At 42.7% G+C, this 17,582-nt stretch overlaps 1 protein-coding gene across 2 annotated transcripts; it reads left to right on the top strand.

Annotated features, from left to right (window-relative positions):
• Positions 1-189: 189 nt before the first annotated feature.
• On the top strand, positions 190-13,095 carry LOC109904964 (ras-related protein Rab-9B). Of its 2 annotated transcripts, XR_002257220.2 has the most exons (4): positions 240-447; positions 6,860-7,193; positions 8,575-9,126; positions 9,306-10,118. XR_002257220.2 is itself a non-coding variant. In XM_031789643.1 (3 exons), the coding sequence occupies exons 2-3, from the start codon at positions 7,044-7,046 to the stop codon at positions 9,031-9,033; spliced, it is 609 nt and encodes a 202-aa protein (XP_031645503.1). In that variant the 5' UTR covers positions 190-447; positions 6,860-7,043; the 3' UTR covers positions 9,034-13,095. The 2 variants fall into 2 exon arrangements, 1 of the variants encoding a protein (XP_031645503.1); XM_031789643.1 differs by having other exon boundaries at positions 190-447; positions 8,575-13,095.
• The last annotated feature ends 4,487 nt before the right edge of the window (positions 13,096-17,582 follow it).

The raw sequence follows: 17,582 nt of genomic DNA, 5'->3' as shown, positions 1-17,582 counted from the left end.
CTTCAGCGATAAAACATTTAAAGAACACATAAAATAGAGAATATATACAGTAAAATCAGGGACATTTGAACATGTTGAGGTATCCAGACTCACAGAGGATGGACCAAATTTGACAGCAAAATAAATAAATGGACCAGAGATGGGTAAGCGTATGCGGGCTTTAGGACCAGGCGTCGCGACTGAACTTTAGGGCGTATTCATTACGCATATTCTGTTGCAAAACGGTTCTTAAACAGAAGCAAACTGAATTAAACGGGGCCGAACAACCTGCATTTGTCCAATAGCAACTATTGTTTTCGTTGCAAAACGCACCTGTTTTGACTGACGATTACCCTGGACTGTAAAAGACTGGGGACGCACTGCAACTCCAACAAGCGAGTTCAAAGCACATCAAATTTCAGATGCAAAACTGGGCAAGCCACGACTCATATCATGGTATAGAATGAGGTAACGAAAACGATTTTACTCCTTAAATTAATGCAGTCACATGAAGTAATATTGATTATGTTGCACGTTTGATCAAATCGGTCTGTTTATTCGTAGTTTAGTTGAATAATTCAGAACAATTGATGTCAACATCACAACCCATCCACTAAACATAGCTTGCTAATGGTAACAGTCTGTGGCTTTTAAAATATTTTATCCCCATCATCATCATATAGTTGCCATTTCATTTGCTAGCTATTCATCCCCATATCTAGCTAGATGTCCCGTGTAATACATTTACGAAATGGGAACACGCAGATGTGATTCTCTACAATAAAATGGCATCAGAACAACTATAGCAGTTAGTTGAGGTTAGCTACTACGTTAATTGGTTGATTCTCATGAAACCAGTTGTATCCATGGCGCTAGCAAATTGAGTTAGAAAACCATGCTGTGTCTGCAAGAATAAAATATAAATCTAAAGATTAAGATGCCTAGTTTATGGCACAGTGTCTATGTTTATATACCATTTGACATTTTCGCCTGAATTGTATGCACCGAAATGCTTCCAGATAAAATTCTCGGGTTATTTAAAAAAATTTAACTTTACTTTAGAAAAACCTAGCTAATTTATTTGAATAAATTACAACATATTTTGCTGTAGTTTGTCCATAAATCATAATTGTATACGTTAATAGAAGTTTACATTAATCGAATATTTGTTTGTTTAAAAACAGTGTCTTCGCACATGTTTCTCATTCCAAAAACACTTTTTTAAGTTGCTGTAAAAACGTTTTTTAAAAGTGAAGTTGTATTCCCCATGATGCATCAGAAGGAGCAGTCCGTAGATGAGAGCAAGTCAATTTAATTTATTCACATTTTTAAAATATAAAATCAAATGTAAGAATCAGAATCTTATTCTCAAACACCGTCTTTATGACACTTAACCTTCTCATTACCCTAATGACAAAAAAAAAACTTAAAGACCATTAAAGACCTTACCAACATGGAGGCATGAATGGGCTTTACTGATGTGGTCAATTGTTTTGCAGTCATAATGGCTGTCTCCTATCACTGGTAGATTGAGCTAAGGGCCTGTCATTACAAAACACACTTCTCATTCCTGCCCCATTTTTAGGGTCAGTTTTGGTAATGATAATAAGCTAATTCTAATGTATAGTCAATGGGTGTGTTATGCTGGTAACGTTAATTATTTACTAGGACCACTGCTTACACTCATTGTATAGATTTGTTTTTGTAAAACAGTCATTTGATTAAGTAGGGGCGTAGTCAAGAAATCTGGGTTTATAAACCCCATTTTAATTGACGTAAAACCACAATCTGGAGTTAGTTTTTCAGCAAAGGGCAACCACCACTTAAAGGAGGATATCCCCCAATTTGACATGTACCTGTTTAAGCGCTTACCTATACTGTTGTTAGATATTCCAAGACAGTTGCTTGTCCATATCCCACATATTTAGATATTATATAGGCATATCATGTTATGCCGTTTGCTCGCAGGATCCCATTCAATTTAGAAATGCATCTAAAATACCTTAGAACCAAACACATCCATGTCCTAATATTCCAATATTACCCAGAAAGACCTTTTGGTTTATTTAAGTCACTTTTTTTTGTCATTATGCTATAATAAGGGGTGTTTTAGTCAATTGCATTAAAATCTGTGATTTTAGTTTTATGCAAGTCATTTGGGATTAACAAATGACAGTTGGATGATGTATTTGGTTACTGAATCTCTGATAGAGCTCAGTACAGTTTTTCAATGGCAAACTATGCAACACTCATTTTCCAAAAAATGCATTTTCATCTCCGAAACCTGCTTATCATTACCGTAATGCACCAATTTTTAGGAAAAATGGAATGTATACTTTTGCCATTGTGGCTTAATCTTAGTTTGTCTTTTGTTTATCCAATTGTGTACATAAAAATAACATATACATACACAAGTCATTGTGACAATTTGTCAGAAAATATTGTTGCGGTAATGAGTGAAATTGCTAAATAAATGTTTATACAATTTTAAATATTTGATTTCAGTGTCATGTTTTAACTCAGGCCTTTTTATTAGGTGAGGAATGTAAAAACACAATATATTATAAATGGACTTGTTTGACTTTTTGGGACTTCCAAAACTATTGCAGTAATGAGAATTTTTGCATTGGTAATTGTGGTAAAAAAATGCTTAGTATCTTATCAATAAACATAACAATAATTATGAAATAGATAAATACAGATCCTAATCTTAGACGAATTATGGTGGAACAACGTTGTTGTTGTTGTTGTCATGTGTTCCTGAGTCAGTCGAGTGCTCATCTTTGTTGTTATTAAAGGTAGTGGAGGACACCTTCTGAGTTGTTGGTTTAGCGAACTATCTAACTATCTATCATGTGGCATAATAAGAAGCAGTTTACTAAAGCTGTATTGTCAACCATGTCACTTGCAGCATTAATACTTATTTCTCCCCTGTGATTTTCAACCATACTGTACACTGGTTCAGGGTTACTTCCTGTCTCTACATTATCAACAACATGGGGATCGTGATGTACAGCAGGGGAACTTTAGCTCATCAGTAGTACATTTTACGACTTGCCAATCTCCAGCTCGACCAATCCCTGGGTTTGTGAGAGGGGGAGTTTCTTCTTAGAGTCATTCACCCCTATCAGGTGTCCCAGAGGACAACCACCCTGGTGACCTTACACATATCTCTTCACCTAGTACATTTCAGACAGGAGGGACATCACTTCCAAATAGTTGTTCTGTTGTTAGTCTAGGTTTCCAGATTTATGGCGCTCCATATACAAAGAGTTTTGGAAGAAAGATTGTTGTTGTATCAGTATGTTTGTTATATAAAAAAAAAAATCTGCTGCTATTTGAGTTTGTCAGTTTTAGTAACCATTCTCTTTTGTTCTGTCTCTAGCTAGTCTCTCTCTCCACTTCTCCTCCCGGTGAAAGACAGCTACTTGATGTTGTTTTGTCTCTAGCTAGTCTCTCTCTCCACTTCTCCTCCTGGTGAAAGACAGCTACTTGATGTTGTTTTGTCTCTAGCTAGTCTCTCTCTCCACTTCTCCTTGTTGTGTTCTTTGTCAGTATCTTCCAGCATGTATCTCTCAGGTTGCTGTTAGGTCTTCGGCCTCTCATGAACACAAAGACAATTTTATACAGACTTGGGTCTCCCTATTCCTACCTTGTAGCCAACTTTGCAGTATTTCGTTTTTGTTGTTTGTTATATTACTTGTTCAGAACATTTCTTTCATTATTACCTACAGCTGAAAATAACTTTTGGATATTAGAGAGGTGGTCCCTCACCAGCATTTCGACCAGAAATGAGGCTTTACTGAATTGGATCTCTTGTTCGTACCCCCAGAGGCATTTCCACTGCTCCAAGATGCCGCGGACGAGAAGAGGAATTCGGAGTGGGTTTTTAGTCCGACTCAGAATGCATGTATATCATCCACCTGTTCTGAGTATATTACTCTTAAATGTTCAGTCCCTGGAAAAAAAAGTAGACGCGCTCAGGGCGAGGATCTCCTTCAAGAGAGACATCAGGGACTGTAACATGCTCTGTTTCATGGAATCATGGCTCTCTCCAGGTATATCGTCCCTGTCCATACAGCCAGCGGCGTTCTCCGTTCTCCGTACATCGCATGGACAAGAAGAAAGAACTGTCCAGGAAAGGGAGAGGCGGAGGTGTGTTTCATGATTAACTACTCATGATGTGATTGTGGTAACATACAGGAACTCAAGTCCTTTTGTTCTCCCGATATGGAATACCTCACTATCAAATGCCGACCGCATTACCTCCCCGAGATAATCTTCTTTGGCTTTCGTCACGGCCGTTTATATTCCCCCTCAAGCCGACACATGACGGCTCTCGAGGAACTACGCTGGACTTGGTACAAACTGGAAACCGCATATAATGAGGCCACATTTATTTTGGCTGGGGACTTTAATAAAGCAAATCTGAGGAAAAGATTTACAAACACATTGCCTGCGCTACTCGCTCATCAATAATTATTGACCATTGCTACTCCCCTTTCCAGGAAGGCTACAAGGCCCTCCCCCGCTCTCCCTTCGGCAAATCAGATCACACCTACATTCTGCTTCTCCCTTCCTATAGGCAAAAACTGATACAGGAAATACCCGTGGTAAGGACTGTTCAACATTGGTCTGACCAATCGGAATCTATGCTTCAAGATTGTTTTGATAACGCAGACTGGGAAATGTTCTGGGTTGTCTAAAAAACAAACATTGATGTATACGCTGACTCAGTTACTGAATTGATCAGGAAGTGCATAGAGGGTGTTGTTCCCACTGTGACGAGTAGAACTTATCCTAGCCAAAAGGCAGCATTCACGCAAATTTGAAAGCACGAACCACTGCATTTAACCACAGCAAGATGACTGGGAACATGGCTGAGTAAAACAGTCCAGCTATGCCCTTTGTAAGGCAATCAAACAGACAAATCTTCAGTACAGAGACAGTGGAGTTGCAATTCAACGGCTCAGACATGAGACGTATGTGGCAGGGACCTTAGACAATCACGGATTATAAAGTGGAAACCAGCTACGTTGCGTACACCGACGCTCTCGGACAAGCTAAACACCTTTGCCCACTACGGGGAAAACGTAGGGCCTCCACCGCGTGGCCGACGTGAGTAAGACATTTAAGTGTGTTACCCCTCGCAAGGCTGCTGGCCCAGAAGGCATCCCTGTCTGCTTCCTCAGAGCATGTTTAGACCAGCTGGCTGGAGTGTTTACGGACATATTCAATCTCTCCCTATCCCAGTTTGCTGTCCGCACTTGCTTCAATATGTCCACCATTGTTCCTGTACCCAAGAAAGCAAAAGTCATTTAGTTCAGTTACCATCGCCCCCTAGCACTCACTTCTGTGCTGAGAAGCTAGTTAAGGATCATATCACCTCCACCTTACCCGACCCACTTCAATTTGCATACTGCCCCAACAGATCCACGGATGACACAATCGCCATCGCACTGCACACTACCCTATCCCATCTGGACAAGAGGAATACCTATGTAAAAGAGCAGTAGTCGATGAACAGCATTATCTTCAACACCATAGTGCCTTCCAAGCTCATCACTTTGGGGCCCTGGGTCTGAACATTGCCCTATTCAACTGGGTCCTGGACTTCCTAATGGGCCCCCAGATGGTGAAGGTAGGCAACAACACCTCCGCTACGCTGATCCTCAACACAGGGGCACCACAAGGCTGCATGCTCAGCCCCCTCCTATACTCTCTGTTCACCCATGACTGCGTGGCCACACGTCTCCAGCTCAATCAAGTTTGCAGACGACACAACAGTAGACCTAATTACTAACAATGACGAGACAGCCTACAGGGAGGAGATGAGGGCCCTGGTGGAGTGGTGCCAGGAAAATAACCTCTCCCTCAACGTCAACAAAATGAAGGAGCTGATCATGGACTTCAGGAAACAGCAGAAGGAGCATGCCCCCATCCAAATCGATGAGCCCCAGTGGAGAGGGTGAAAAGCTTAAAGGTCCTCGGGGTGCACATCACTGACCACCTGAAATGGTCTATCCACACAGACAGTTTGGTGAAGAAGGCGCAACACCGCCTCTTCAACATCTAGGAGGCTGAAGAAATGTGTCTTGGACTCTAACAACCTCAAACTTCTACAGATGCACCATTGACAGCATCCTGTCAGACTGTATCACCACCTGGAATGGCAACTTGCACCGTCTGCAATTGCAGGGCTCTCCAGAGAGTGGTGCTTTCAGCCCAAACATCACCGGGGGCACACTGCCTGCCCTCCAGGACATCTACAGCACCCGGTGTCACAGGAAGGCCAAGAAGATTATCAAGGACCTCAACCACCCGAGTCACGACCTGTTCACCCTTCATCTAGAAGGCGGAGACAGTACAGGTGCATCAAAGCTGGAAAACCATTTTCTATCAGCAGGCCATCAGACTGTTAAATAATCACCACTAGCTGACCTCTGCCCAGTACCCTGCCCTGAACTTAGTCACTGTAACTAGCCGGCTACCACCCGGTACTCAACCCTGCACCTTAAAAACTGCTGTACCATGTACATAGTCATTAAACACAGGTCACTTTAATAATGCTTACATACTGTTTTACCCAGTTCATATGTATATACTGAATTCTAGTCAAGGCTCATCCTGTATAACTACTGCTGTACACACCTTTTCTATTCATATACTGTCTATACATACCATCATAAACATATTTATTTCCCTGGACTCTGACGTTGCTCATTCTAATATTTCTTAATTACCTTTACATTTCAGAGATGTGTGTATTGTTGGGCATTAATGTGCTGTTGGAGCATAAGCATTTCGCTACACCTGTAACATCTTACAAATACCAATAACATTTGATAGTTTAAAAAAAATCTCTCTGCTCATCCTTCAGGTTGCATTGACCCTGCTAGTACTAGCCCAGTAGCCTAGCATCGAGGTGGAGGCTGGGTCACAGTGATCAGTAACCCGGCTAGGAGGCTCGACTCCAGGCTAGCCAGCCTGCCAGCGGAGGGAGGGGGCCTGGTCCTGGAATGGCCTGGTGAGCTGCACCGCCTAGCAGCAGAGGAAGGTTTGTGATGAGCGGGAAGAGCCTGCTGTTAAAGGTGATCCTGCTGGGGGACGGCGGCGTGGGAAAGTCTTCCTTAATGAACCGCTACGTCACGGACCGCTTCGACTCCCAGTCCTTCCACACCATCGGGGTCGAGTTCCTCAACAGAGACCTGGAGGTCAGATTTAGAGCAGTTTCTGAATTAGTATATATATTTTTTAATTCTTCACATTATCTCCTTGCCACATTCTCAAACTGCAAAATAAGGGGAGGGACCTTGGACCTTCTCCTCCAATGAGATTGAGAAGGAGGTGAGGAGATAGAGCCAAGCTCTGTCTGAAATTGAATAATAATAATAATTATTATTATTGTGTCCCTTTCTGGAAATGTATTACATCTCAACTAACCACAGCACCGCGTCACCACATAAATACCTTCAGTTCATCTAGAAAATATTCAGACCACTTGACCTTTTCCACCATTTTGTTACGTTACAGCCTTATTCTAAAATGTCCTCAATCTACACACAATACCCCATAATGAGAAAACAGGTTTTTAGGTTTTATAAACTTATTTACATAAGTATTCAGACCCCTTGATATGAGACTCGAAATTGAGATCAGGTGCATCCTGTTTCCATTGATCACCCTTGATGTTGCTACAACTTGGAGTCCACCTGTGGTTAATTCAATTGAATGCACATGATTTGGAAATGCACACACCTATCTATATAAGGTCCTCCAGTTGGCAGTGCATGTCAGAGCAAAAACCAAGCCATGAGGTCGAAGGAATTGTCCGTAGAGCGCCGAGACAGGATTGTGTCGAGGCACAGATCTGGGGAAGGGGGAAAACATTTAATTAGCTGCGCTGCGACGCTCCCCACCATCCCGACAGAGCTTGAGAGGTACTGCAGAGAAGAATGGGAGAAACTCCCCAAATACAGGTGTGCCAAGCGTGTAGCATCGTACCCAAGAGGACTTGAGGCTGTAATCGCTGCATAATGTGCTCCAACAAAGTACTGAGTACTCAGCTTTTTGTTTTTAATACATTTGCAAAAATGTCTAAACCTGTTTTTGATTTGTCATTATGGTGTATTGTGTCTAGATTGAGGGGGGAACAATGTAATCTATTTTAGAATAAGGCTGTAACGTAACCAAATGTGGAAAAAGTCAAGGGGTCTGAACTTTCTGAATGCACTGTATGTACATACATTAATCAGCAAGAACTACAGCAGACAACGTGGGTACAGTTTCTAATTCAGTTTGTGAATTTCTATTCCCGGAGAGGGGGGGGGGGGTTGATCCGTCATTTGTTCAATTGATGTATAGTCTTATTGCACCCTATTCTCTATACAGGCTAGTGCAGTGGACTACGTTTTGACCCCACAGAATGTGTTTTTATTATTGTATTATATGCTGTGTTACTGTCATTTATTCCTCCTGCCATGTCTGTTATCTTTATGATTGCTGTGCATATTATGTACAAATCTAATCCTTTTTGGGAGCAATAAAGGTTTCTCTTTGGTACAATAAACGTTTTCATTCACTTTCTCTCTCCAGGTGGACGGGCGCCTAGTGACCCTTCAGATCTGGGACACGGCTGGTCAGGAGCGCTTCAAGTCCCTGAGGACGCCGTTCTACCGTGGCGCCGACTGCTGCCTCCTCACCTTCGCTGTAGACGACCAGCACAGCTTCCAGAACTTGGCCAGCTGGAAGAAAGAGTTCATGTGTTACTCTGACGTACGAGACCCAGAGAGGTTCCCCTTCGTTGTCCTGGGCAACAAGGTGGACAAAGAGGGGAGGGAGGTCGGGGAGGAAGAGGCTCAGGCCTGGTGCGAGGAGAACGGCTGTTGTCCCTACTTCGAGACCAGTGCAAAGGACGACACGAACGTGGGAGTGGCGTTTGAGGCAGCGGTACTGGAGGTTCTGGCGGCGGAGGATCAGATCGACCACACATTGTTGAGTAGCACGATCGATCTCCACGGCAACCGTAAAGTACCACGCTCTTCTTGCTGCTGATTGGTTGAAAGGATTGGTCGGAGCTAGCCCCTCCCTGAGTTCTTTCTGTCTAGCCTATAGTACTCTGGGAGCTCTCCACTGATGATGATGCAGGTACAAGCTACTGAGACAACTTGATTATCAACACCGCTGATTTTATATAGTGTTGTGTTGTCGGCACAGACTGATTTGGAAGAGTATTGGATAATCAATACATCTGATTTTGAAAGGTTATCAATGAGGTACAATATAACAGGTACACCATGTTGTTTAACTCTGTCTGTGTTCTGCAGTATATCACAACACTGCTGTCTACATCCAGCCAGCTTCATGTACCTGCCCTGTTCTACATCCAGCCAGCTTCATGTACCTGCCCTGTTCTACATCCAGCCAGCTTCATGTACCTGCCCTGTTCTACATCCAGCCAGCTTCATGTACCTGCCCTGTTCTACATCCAGCCAGCTTCATGTACCTGCCCTGTGAAGGGTTTTCACCATTTACGATTATCCCTCCTACATAAGTCATTTTAATCTGATAATATTCATGTGTCCTTTCTGTACTCCTCTCCAAGAGCACAGGCTGCTTGTGGCACAGCAACATGCTCATTCATTAATCTCTTTAAGTCTTCTAAGGTCTCAGAGGTACTCTGACCAGAACATGACCATCACCCTGTCAGATCTCACAGATACTCTGACCAGAACATGATTCGGACATAGACCTGGTCTGTTGACTGACAGAAGTAATATAATATAATGACATAGACCTGGTCTGTTGACTGACTGATGGAATGTAATATAATATAATGACATAGACCTCCAAGTGAAGCTGGCCTTTTTTCCAGTTCAGTTTAAGAACTGACAACATTGATTACACACATTACTGTACCAGGAAAAATGTTTACTGCACAAAGGAATGACATTTTCTTTGATTTTCTCCCAAAGGGAAAGATGTTTCTGTTCTGTCGTATCTGTTAACACTGGATACATATGAGGTACTTTGTATCTACGGTCGTGGCCAAAAGTTTTGAGAATGACAAAAATATTCATTTTCACAAAGTCTGCTGCCTCAGTTTGTATGATGGCAATTTTCATATACTCCAGAATGTTATGAAGAGTGATTAGATGAATTGCAATTAATTGCAAAGTCCCTCTTTGCCATGCAAATGAACTGAATCCCCCAAAAACATTTCCACTGCATTTTAGCCCTGCCACAAAAGGACCAGCTGACATCATGTCAGTGATTCTCTCGTTAACACAGGTGTGCGTGTTGACGAGGACAAGGCTGGAGATCACCCTGTCATGCTGATTGAGTTTGAATAACAGACTGGAAGCTTCCAAAGCAGGGTGGTGCTTGGAATAATTGTTCTTCCTCTGTCAACTATGGTTACCTGCAAGGAAATACGTGCCGTCATCATTGCTTTCCACAAAAAGGTCTTCACAGGCAAGGATATTGCTGCCAGTAAGATTGCACCTAAATAAGCAATTTATCGGATAATCAAGAACTTCAAGGAGAGTGGTTCAATTGTTGTGAAGAAGGCTTCAGGGCACCCAAGAAAGTCCAGCAAGTGTCAGGACCATCTCCTAAAGTTGATTCAGCTGCGGGATTGGGGCACCACCCGTACAGAGCTTGCTCAGGAACGGCAGCAGGCAGGTGTGAGTGCATCTGCACGCACAGTGAGGCAAAGACTTTTGGAGGATGGCCTGGTGTCAAGAAAGTCAGCAAAGAAGCCACTTCTCTCCAGGAAAAACATCAGGGACAGACATATTCTGCAAAAGGTACAAGGATTGGACAGCTGGGGACTGGGGTAAAGTCAATTTCTCTGATGAATCCCCTTTCCGATTGTTTGGGGCATCTGGAAAAAAGCTTGTCCGGAGAAGACAAGGTGAGCTCTATCATCAGTCCTGTGTCATGCCAACAGTAAAGCATCCTGAGACCATTCATGTGTGGGGTTGCTTGCTAAGGGGCTCACTTACAATTTTACCTAAGAACACAGCCATGAATAAAGAATGGTACCAACATATCCTCTGAGAGCAACTTCTCCCAACCATCCAGGAACAGTTTGGTGATGAACAATGCCTTTTCCAGCATGATGGAGCACCTTGCCATAAGGCAAAAGTGATAACTAAGTGGCTCGGGGAACAAAACATCGATATTTAGTCTGGACACTCCCCAGACCTTAATCCCATTGAGAATTTGTGGTCAATCCTGAAGAGGTGGGTGGACAAACAAAAACCCACAAATTCTGACAAACTCCAAGCATTGATTATGCAAGAATGGGCTGCCATCAGTCAGGATGTGGCCCAGAAGTTAATTGACAGCATGCCGGGGTGGATGTCAGAGGTCTTGATAAAGAAGGGCCAACACTGCAAATATTGACTCTTTGCATCAACTTCATGTAATTGTCAATAAAAGCCTTTGACACTTATGAAATGCTTGTAATTATACTTCAGTATTCCAAAGTAACATCTGACTAAAATATCTAAAGACACTGAAGCAGCAAACTTTGTGGAAATTAATATTTGTGTCATTCTCAACTTTTGTCCACGACTGTATACCAGATGATCCGGTATTCTCTCCAAATATCCTATAGGACTAACACTTCCTAGAAAGCCTGTGTGTGAGAGTTGTAGGAGACACTGGCTGTAATTTCATCCCTTACCCACTATGGTACATCCCTTACCTACTATGGTACATCCCTTACCCACTATGGTACATCCCTTACCCACTATGGTACAACCCTTACCCACTATGGTACAACCCTTACCCACTATGGTACAACCCTTACCCACTATGGTACAACCCTTACCCACTATGGTACAACCCTTACCCACTATGGTACAACCCTTACCCACTATGGTACATCCCTTACCCACTATGGTACATCCCTTACCCACTACGGTACATCCCTTACCCACTATGGTACATCCCTTACCCACTATGGTACATCCCTTACCCACTACGGTACATCCCTAACCCACTATGGTACATCCCTAACCCACTATGGTACATCCCTTACCCACTACGGTACATCCCTTACCCACTACGGTACATCCCTAACCCACTACGGTACATCCCTAACCCACTATGGTACATCCCTTACCCACTATGGTACATCCCTTACCCACTATGGTACATCCCTTACCCACTACGGTACATCCATTTCTTGTGAGATCCCATCCCTTTTTTTCGGTCTCTCTTGACACTTCAATGTTAAGGATATAATGTTCTTAGTCAATAAAGCATATTCCCTGTAGAGAAGCCAGTTTTTGTTTGGCAAATGGCAGATGCATTTCTCTTTTCAGAAGTGCATTTGTTCTGATATTTACTGTGTGTTTTCTACCATGTAACATGTGTTTGGGTTGGTGTGTCACTAAGGAAGAGTGATGTTTGTTTCTCAGCCCTACTGCCTTGCCGGTCTTCCGCCTGCGCCCTGTTCTGGAAAGTTACACATCTTTGTATCTTCACTTTTACCAATCTAATCAGGACTTTATAAACACACAAACATAACTAATCTGCCTCTCAATTCAAATGACATGACTGTCTGGTACAGCAGAAGGGTCCACTGGGAAAGAGCCAGACATTCAATGAAACTTCAGCATTGGGTTATGTTGACTCTGTTCTCATGTTACATCTGTATCTATCGAAGGTGTTGATTTTTACTCAGCCCGTGATATTTAGGAAAACCAGTTTAAACAAAATAACTATTTATTATGTTCCAGGTCATGGTACGTAACAGAAGAGACGTATTAACTGACACGTGAATGTCTTGTTTTAACAGTTAACTATACATGTGATGTATTTTTACCCAATGGAAAAAGAGGTGCTTAAAGTCAGACGGCACATTTTACTGCTAGTTAAACTATATCCCTGAGAATGTGTTCAATCTTTCACACTCTGTCTAACAGACAGTTCTCGTCTCCTCACCCGTCTTGTCTCACCCCAACTAACCAATGCTGATGACCCTGTTTTTGTTTTTCAATGTGCTCCGTTTCCTTTGTGGTACACAAAGACATGGTTAATGTACATTGTAAATGGCGTTCATTTTAATTCCTGAAATAATACTGTACCAACTGACTGAAATCATTTAAACTCCACCCAAGTGTTTAGTCTGCTTTGAGCTGAGGAAGAGGTCTATCATACAGGTGTGATGCAGGAATAGAACTATATATCTGTTGATTGCTTGTTGCAAATCCAATATCAAAACTGCGTTAAAACCACTCTTCCCCTCGTTGCCCTGTGGAGCTTAAGACTGTCTCTTTACAGAGCTGCTTCCCAAATGGCCCCTGATTTAATACAATATAGTGCACACGATATAGTGCACTACTTTTGACCAGAGCCCCATGGCCACACTATATAGTAGGTAGCCTAGTGGTTAGAGCATTGGGCCAACTAACTAGATCTGAATCCCCAAGCTGACAAGATAAAAAAAATCTGTCGTTCTGCCCCTGAGGAAGACAGTTAACTCACTGTTCCATCAGGCGCCGAAGACGTGGAGGTCGATTGAAGGCAACCCCCCCCGCATCTCTCATTCAGAGGGGTGGGTTAAATGCAGGAAGACACATTTCAGTTGAATACATTGTTGTACAACTGACTAGGTATCCCCTTTCCCTATATAGGGAATCGGCCCTATGGCCCCTGGTCAAAATGATGGCACTATATAGGGAATCGGCCCTATGGCCCCTGGTCAAAATGATGGCACTATATAGGGAATCGGCCCCTAGTCAAAATTATGGCATTATATAGGGAATCGGCCCTATGGCCCCTGGTCAAAATGATGGCACTATATAGGGAATCGGCCCTATGGCCCCTGGTCAAAATGATGGCACTATATAGGGAATCGGTTTCCATATAGGATGCAGTCAGATTGATGTAGGTGTGAATACTATCCAATACTGTACAACAAAACCAAACATGAAACATACCAAATACAGGAACTGACTAGTATGTGGTTCTTCTTTTAGAAGAAGCCCAACTCCTAACCAACACGCCTCCACCGTGTACAAGTCATTTACTATGCATTTAAGCTGGAACGCAACTTATGTAAACATGCATTAAAAGGAAACAACTTCATAGTACTGCAGAGCCCATGTATGGCTCCAACACTTTAAATAACTTCATCGTACTGCAGAGCCCATGTATGGCTCCAACACTTTAAATAACTTCATCGTACTGCAGAACCCATGTATGGCTCCAACACTTTAAATAACTTCGTAGTACTGCAGAACCCATGTATGGCGCCAACACTTTAAATAACTTCATCGTACTGCAGAACCCATGTATGGCTCCAACACTTTAAATAACTTCATAGTACTGCAGAGCCCATGTATGGCTCCAACACTTTAAATAACTTCATAGTACTGCAGAGCCCATGTATGGCTCCAACACTTTAAATAACTTCATAGTACTGCAGAGCCCATGTATGGCTCCAACACTTTAAATAACTTCATAGTACTGCAGAACCCATGTATGGCTCCAACACTTTAAATAACTTCATAGTACTGCAGAGCCCATGTATGGCTCCAACACTTTAAATAACTTCATAGTACTGCAGAACCCATGTATGGCTCCAACACTTTAAATAACTTCATAGTACTGCAGAGCCCATGTATGGCTCCAACACTTTAAATAACTTCATAGTACTGCAGAACCCATGTATGGCTCCAACACTTTAAATAACTTCATAGTACTGCAGAGCCCATGTATGGCTCCAACACTTTAAATAACTTCATAGTACTGCAGAACCCATGTATGGCTCCAACACTTTAAATAACTTCATAGTACTGCAGAACCCATGTATGGCTCCAACACTTTAAATAACTTCATCGTACTGCAGAACCCATGTATGGCTCCAACACTTTAAATAACTTCATAGTACTGCAGAACCCATGTATGGCTCCAACACTTTAAATAACTTCATAGTACTGCAGAGCCCATGTATGGCTCCAACACTTTAAATAACTTCATAGTACTGCAGAACCCATGTATGGCTCCAACACTTTAAATAACTTCATAGTACTGCAGAGCCCATGTATGGCTCCAACACTTTAAATAACTTCATAGTACTGCAGAACCCATGTATGGCTCCAACACTTTAAATAACTTCATAGTACTGCAGAACCCATGTATGGCTCCAACACTTTAAATAACTTCATCGTACTGCAGAACCCATGTATGGCTCCAACACTTTAAATAACTTCATCGTACTGCAGAACCCATGTATGGCTCCAACACTTTAAATAACTTCATCGTACTGCAGAACCCATGTATGGCTCCAACACTTTAAATAACTTCATCGTACTGCAGAGCCCATGTATGGCTCCAACACTTGAAATAACTTAATCGTACTGCAGAGCCCATGTATGGCTCCAACACTTGAAATAACTTCATCGTACTTACTTCACAGTCTATGTTTAGCTTGATTCAGATAATCTGCAATAAATACAAAGAATCTGTATCTTAACATGGAATAATATCCTGACGATAAATCTGGTCCTAAAATGACTAGCTAGATCCAAAGCAGGAGGAAGTAGATGTATACTCTGCAGGAATTTCAACAACAGCTCCCAAACTAAACCACCCACTGGGCTAAGAAGACAAACTAAACCACCCACTGGGCTAAGAAGACAAACTAAACCACCCACTGGGCTAAGAAGACAAACTAAACCACCCACTGGGCTAAGAAGACAAACTAAACCACCCACTGGGCTAAGAAGACAAACTAAACCACCCACTTGGCTAAGAAGACAAACTAAACCACCCACTTGGCTAAGAAGACAAACTAAACCACCCACTTGGCTAAGAAGACAAACTAAACCACCCACTTGGCTAAGAAGACAAACTAAACCACCCACTTGGCTAAGAAGACAAACTAAACCACCCACTTGGCTAAGAAGACAAACTAAATCACCCACTTGGCTAAGAAGACAAACTAAACCACCCACTGGGCTAAGAAGACAAACTAAACCACCCACTTGGCTAAGAAGACAAACTAAACCACCCACTTGGCTAAGAAGACAAACTAAACCACCCACTTGGCTAAGAAGACAAACTAAACCACCCACTGGGCTAAGAAGACAAACTAAACCACCCACTTGGCTAAGAAGACAAACTAAACCACCCACTGGGCTAAGAAGACAAACTAAACCACCCACTGGGCTAAGAAGACAAACTAAACCACCCACTGGGCTAAGAAGACAAACTAAACCACCCACTGGGCTAAGAAGACAAACTAAACCACCCACTGGGCTAAGAAGACAAACTAAACCACCCACTGGGCTAAGAAGACAAACTAAACCACCCACTGGGCTAAGAAGACAAACTAAACCACCCACTGGGCTAAGAAGACAAACTAAACCACCCACTGGGCTAAGAAGACAAACTAAACCACCCACTGGGCTAAGAAGACAAACTAAACCACCCACTGGGCTAAGAAGACAAACTAAACCACCCACTGGGCTAAGAAGACAAACTAAACCACCCACTTGGCTAAGAAGACAAACTAAACCACCCACTGGGCTAAGAAGACAAACTAAACCACCCACTGGGCTAAGAAGACAAACTAAACCACCCACTGGGCTAAGAAGACAAACTAAACCACCCACTTGGCTAAGAAGACAAACTAAACCACCCACTGGGCTAAGAAGACAAACTAAACCACCCACTGGGCTAAGAAGACAAACTAAACCACCCACTGGGCTAAGAAGACAAACTAAACCACCCACTGGGCTAAGAAGACAAACTAAACCACCCACTGGGCTAAGAAGACAAACTAAACCACCCACTGGGCTAAGAAGACAAACTAAACCACCCACTGGGCTAAGAAGACAAACTAAACCACCCACTGGGCTAAGAAGACAAACTAAACCACCCACTGGGCTAAGAAGACAAACTAAACCACCCACTGGGCTAAGAAGACAAACTAAACCACCCACTGGGCTAAGAAGACAAACTAAACCACCCACTGGGCTAAGAAGACAAACTAAACCACCCACTGGGCTAAGAAGACAAACTAAACCACCCACTGGGCTAAGAAGACAAACTAAACCACCCACTGGGCTAAGAAGACAAACTAAACCACCCACTGGGCTAAGAAGACAAACTAAACCACCCACTGGGCTAAGAAGACAAACTAAACCACCCACTGGGCTAAGAAGACAAACTAAACCACCCACTGGGCTAAGAAGACAAAGTGTGTGGGTTTAAAGAGCAAGGATATAAAGCAAACTTTTTTATTTTTTACATTTTAGGGATGAATCTTTTGAGGGCCAGTTTCCCGGACCCAGATTAGTAGGCTTAGTCCTGGATTAAAAAGCAAAGAGCAATGGAGATTCTCCACTGAAAGTGCTATTAAATCCAGGATTAGGCTTAATCTGGGTCTGGGAAACTGGCACTTCACGTTTTAGGGAGTCAGCTCCAACTGATCCTTCTTAGGGGTTACCATGGAGAAGTGAGGGAGTCAGCCCCAACTGATCCTTCTTAGGGGTTACCATGGAGGAATGAGGGAGTCAGCCCCAACTGATCCTTCTTAGGGGTTACCATGGAGTAATGAGGGGGTCAGCTCCAACTGATCC

Source organism: Oncorhynchus kisutch, linkage group LG15 (genome assembly GCF_002021735.2).
Source record: "Oncorhynchus kisutch isolate 150728-3 linkage group LG15, Okis_V2, whole genome shotgun sequence".
Taxonomy (NCBI): domain Eukaryota; kingdom Metazoa; phylum Chordata; class Actinopteri; order Salmoniformes; family Salmonidae; genus Oncorhynchus; species Oncorhynchus kisutch.
The sequence above is the reverse complement of the archived record's forward strand: the minus strand, read 5'-3'. Positions and strand labels throughout refer to the sequence as shown.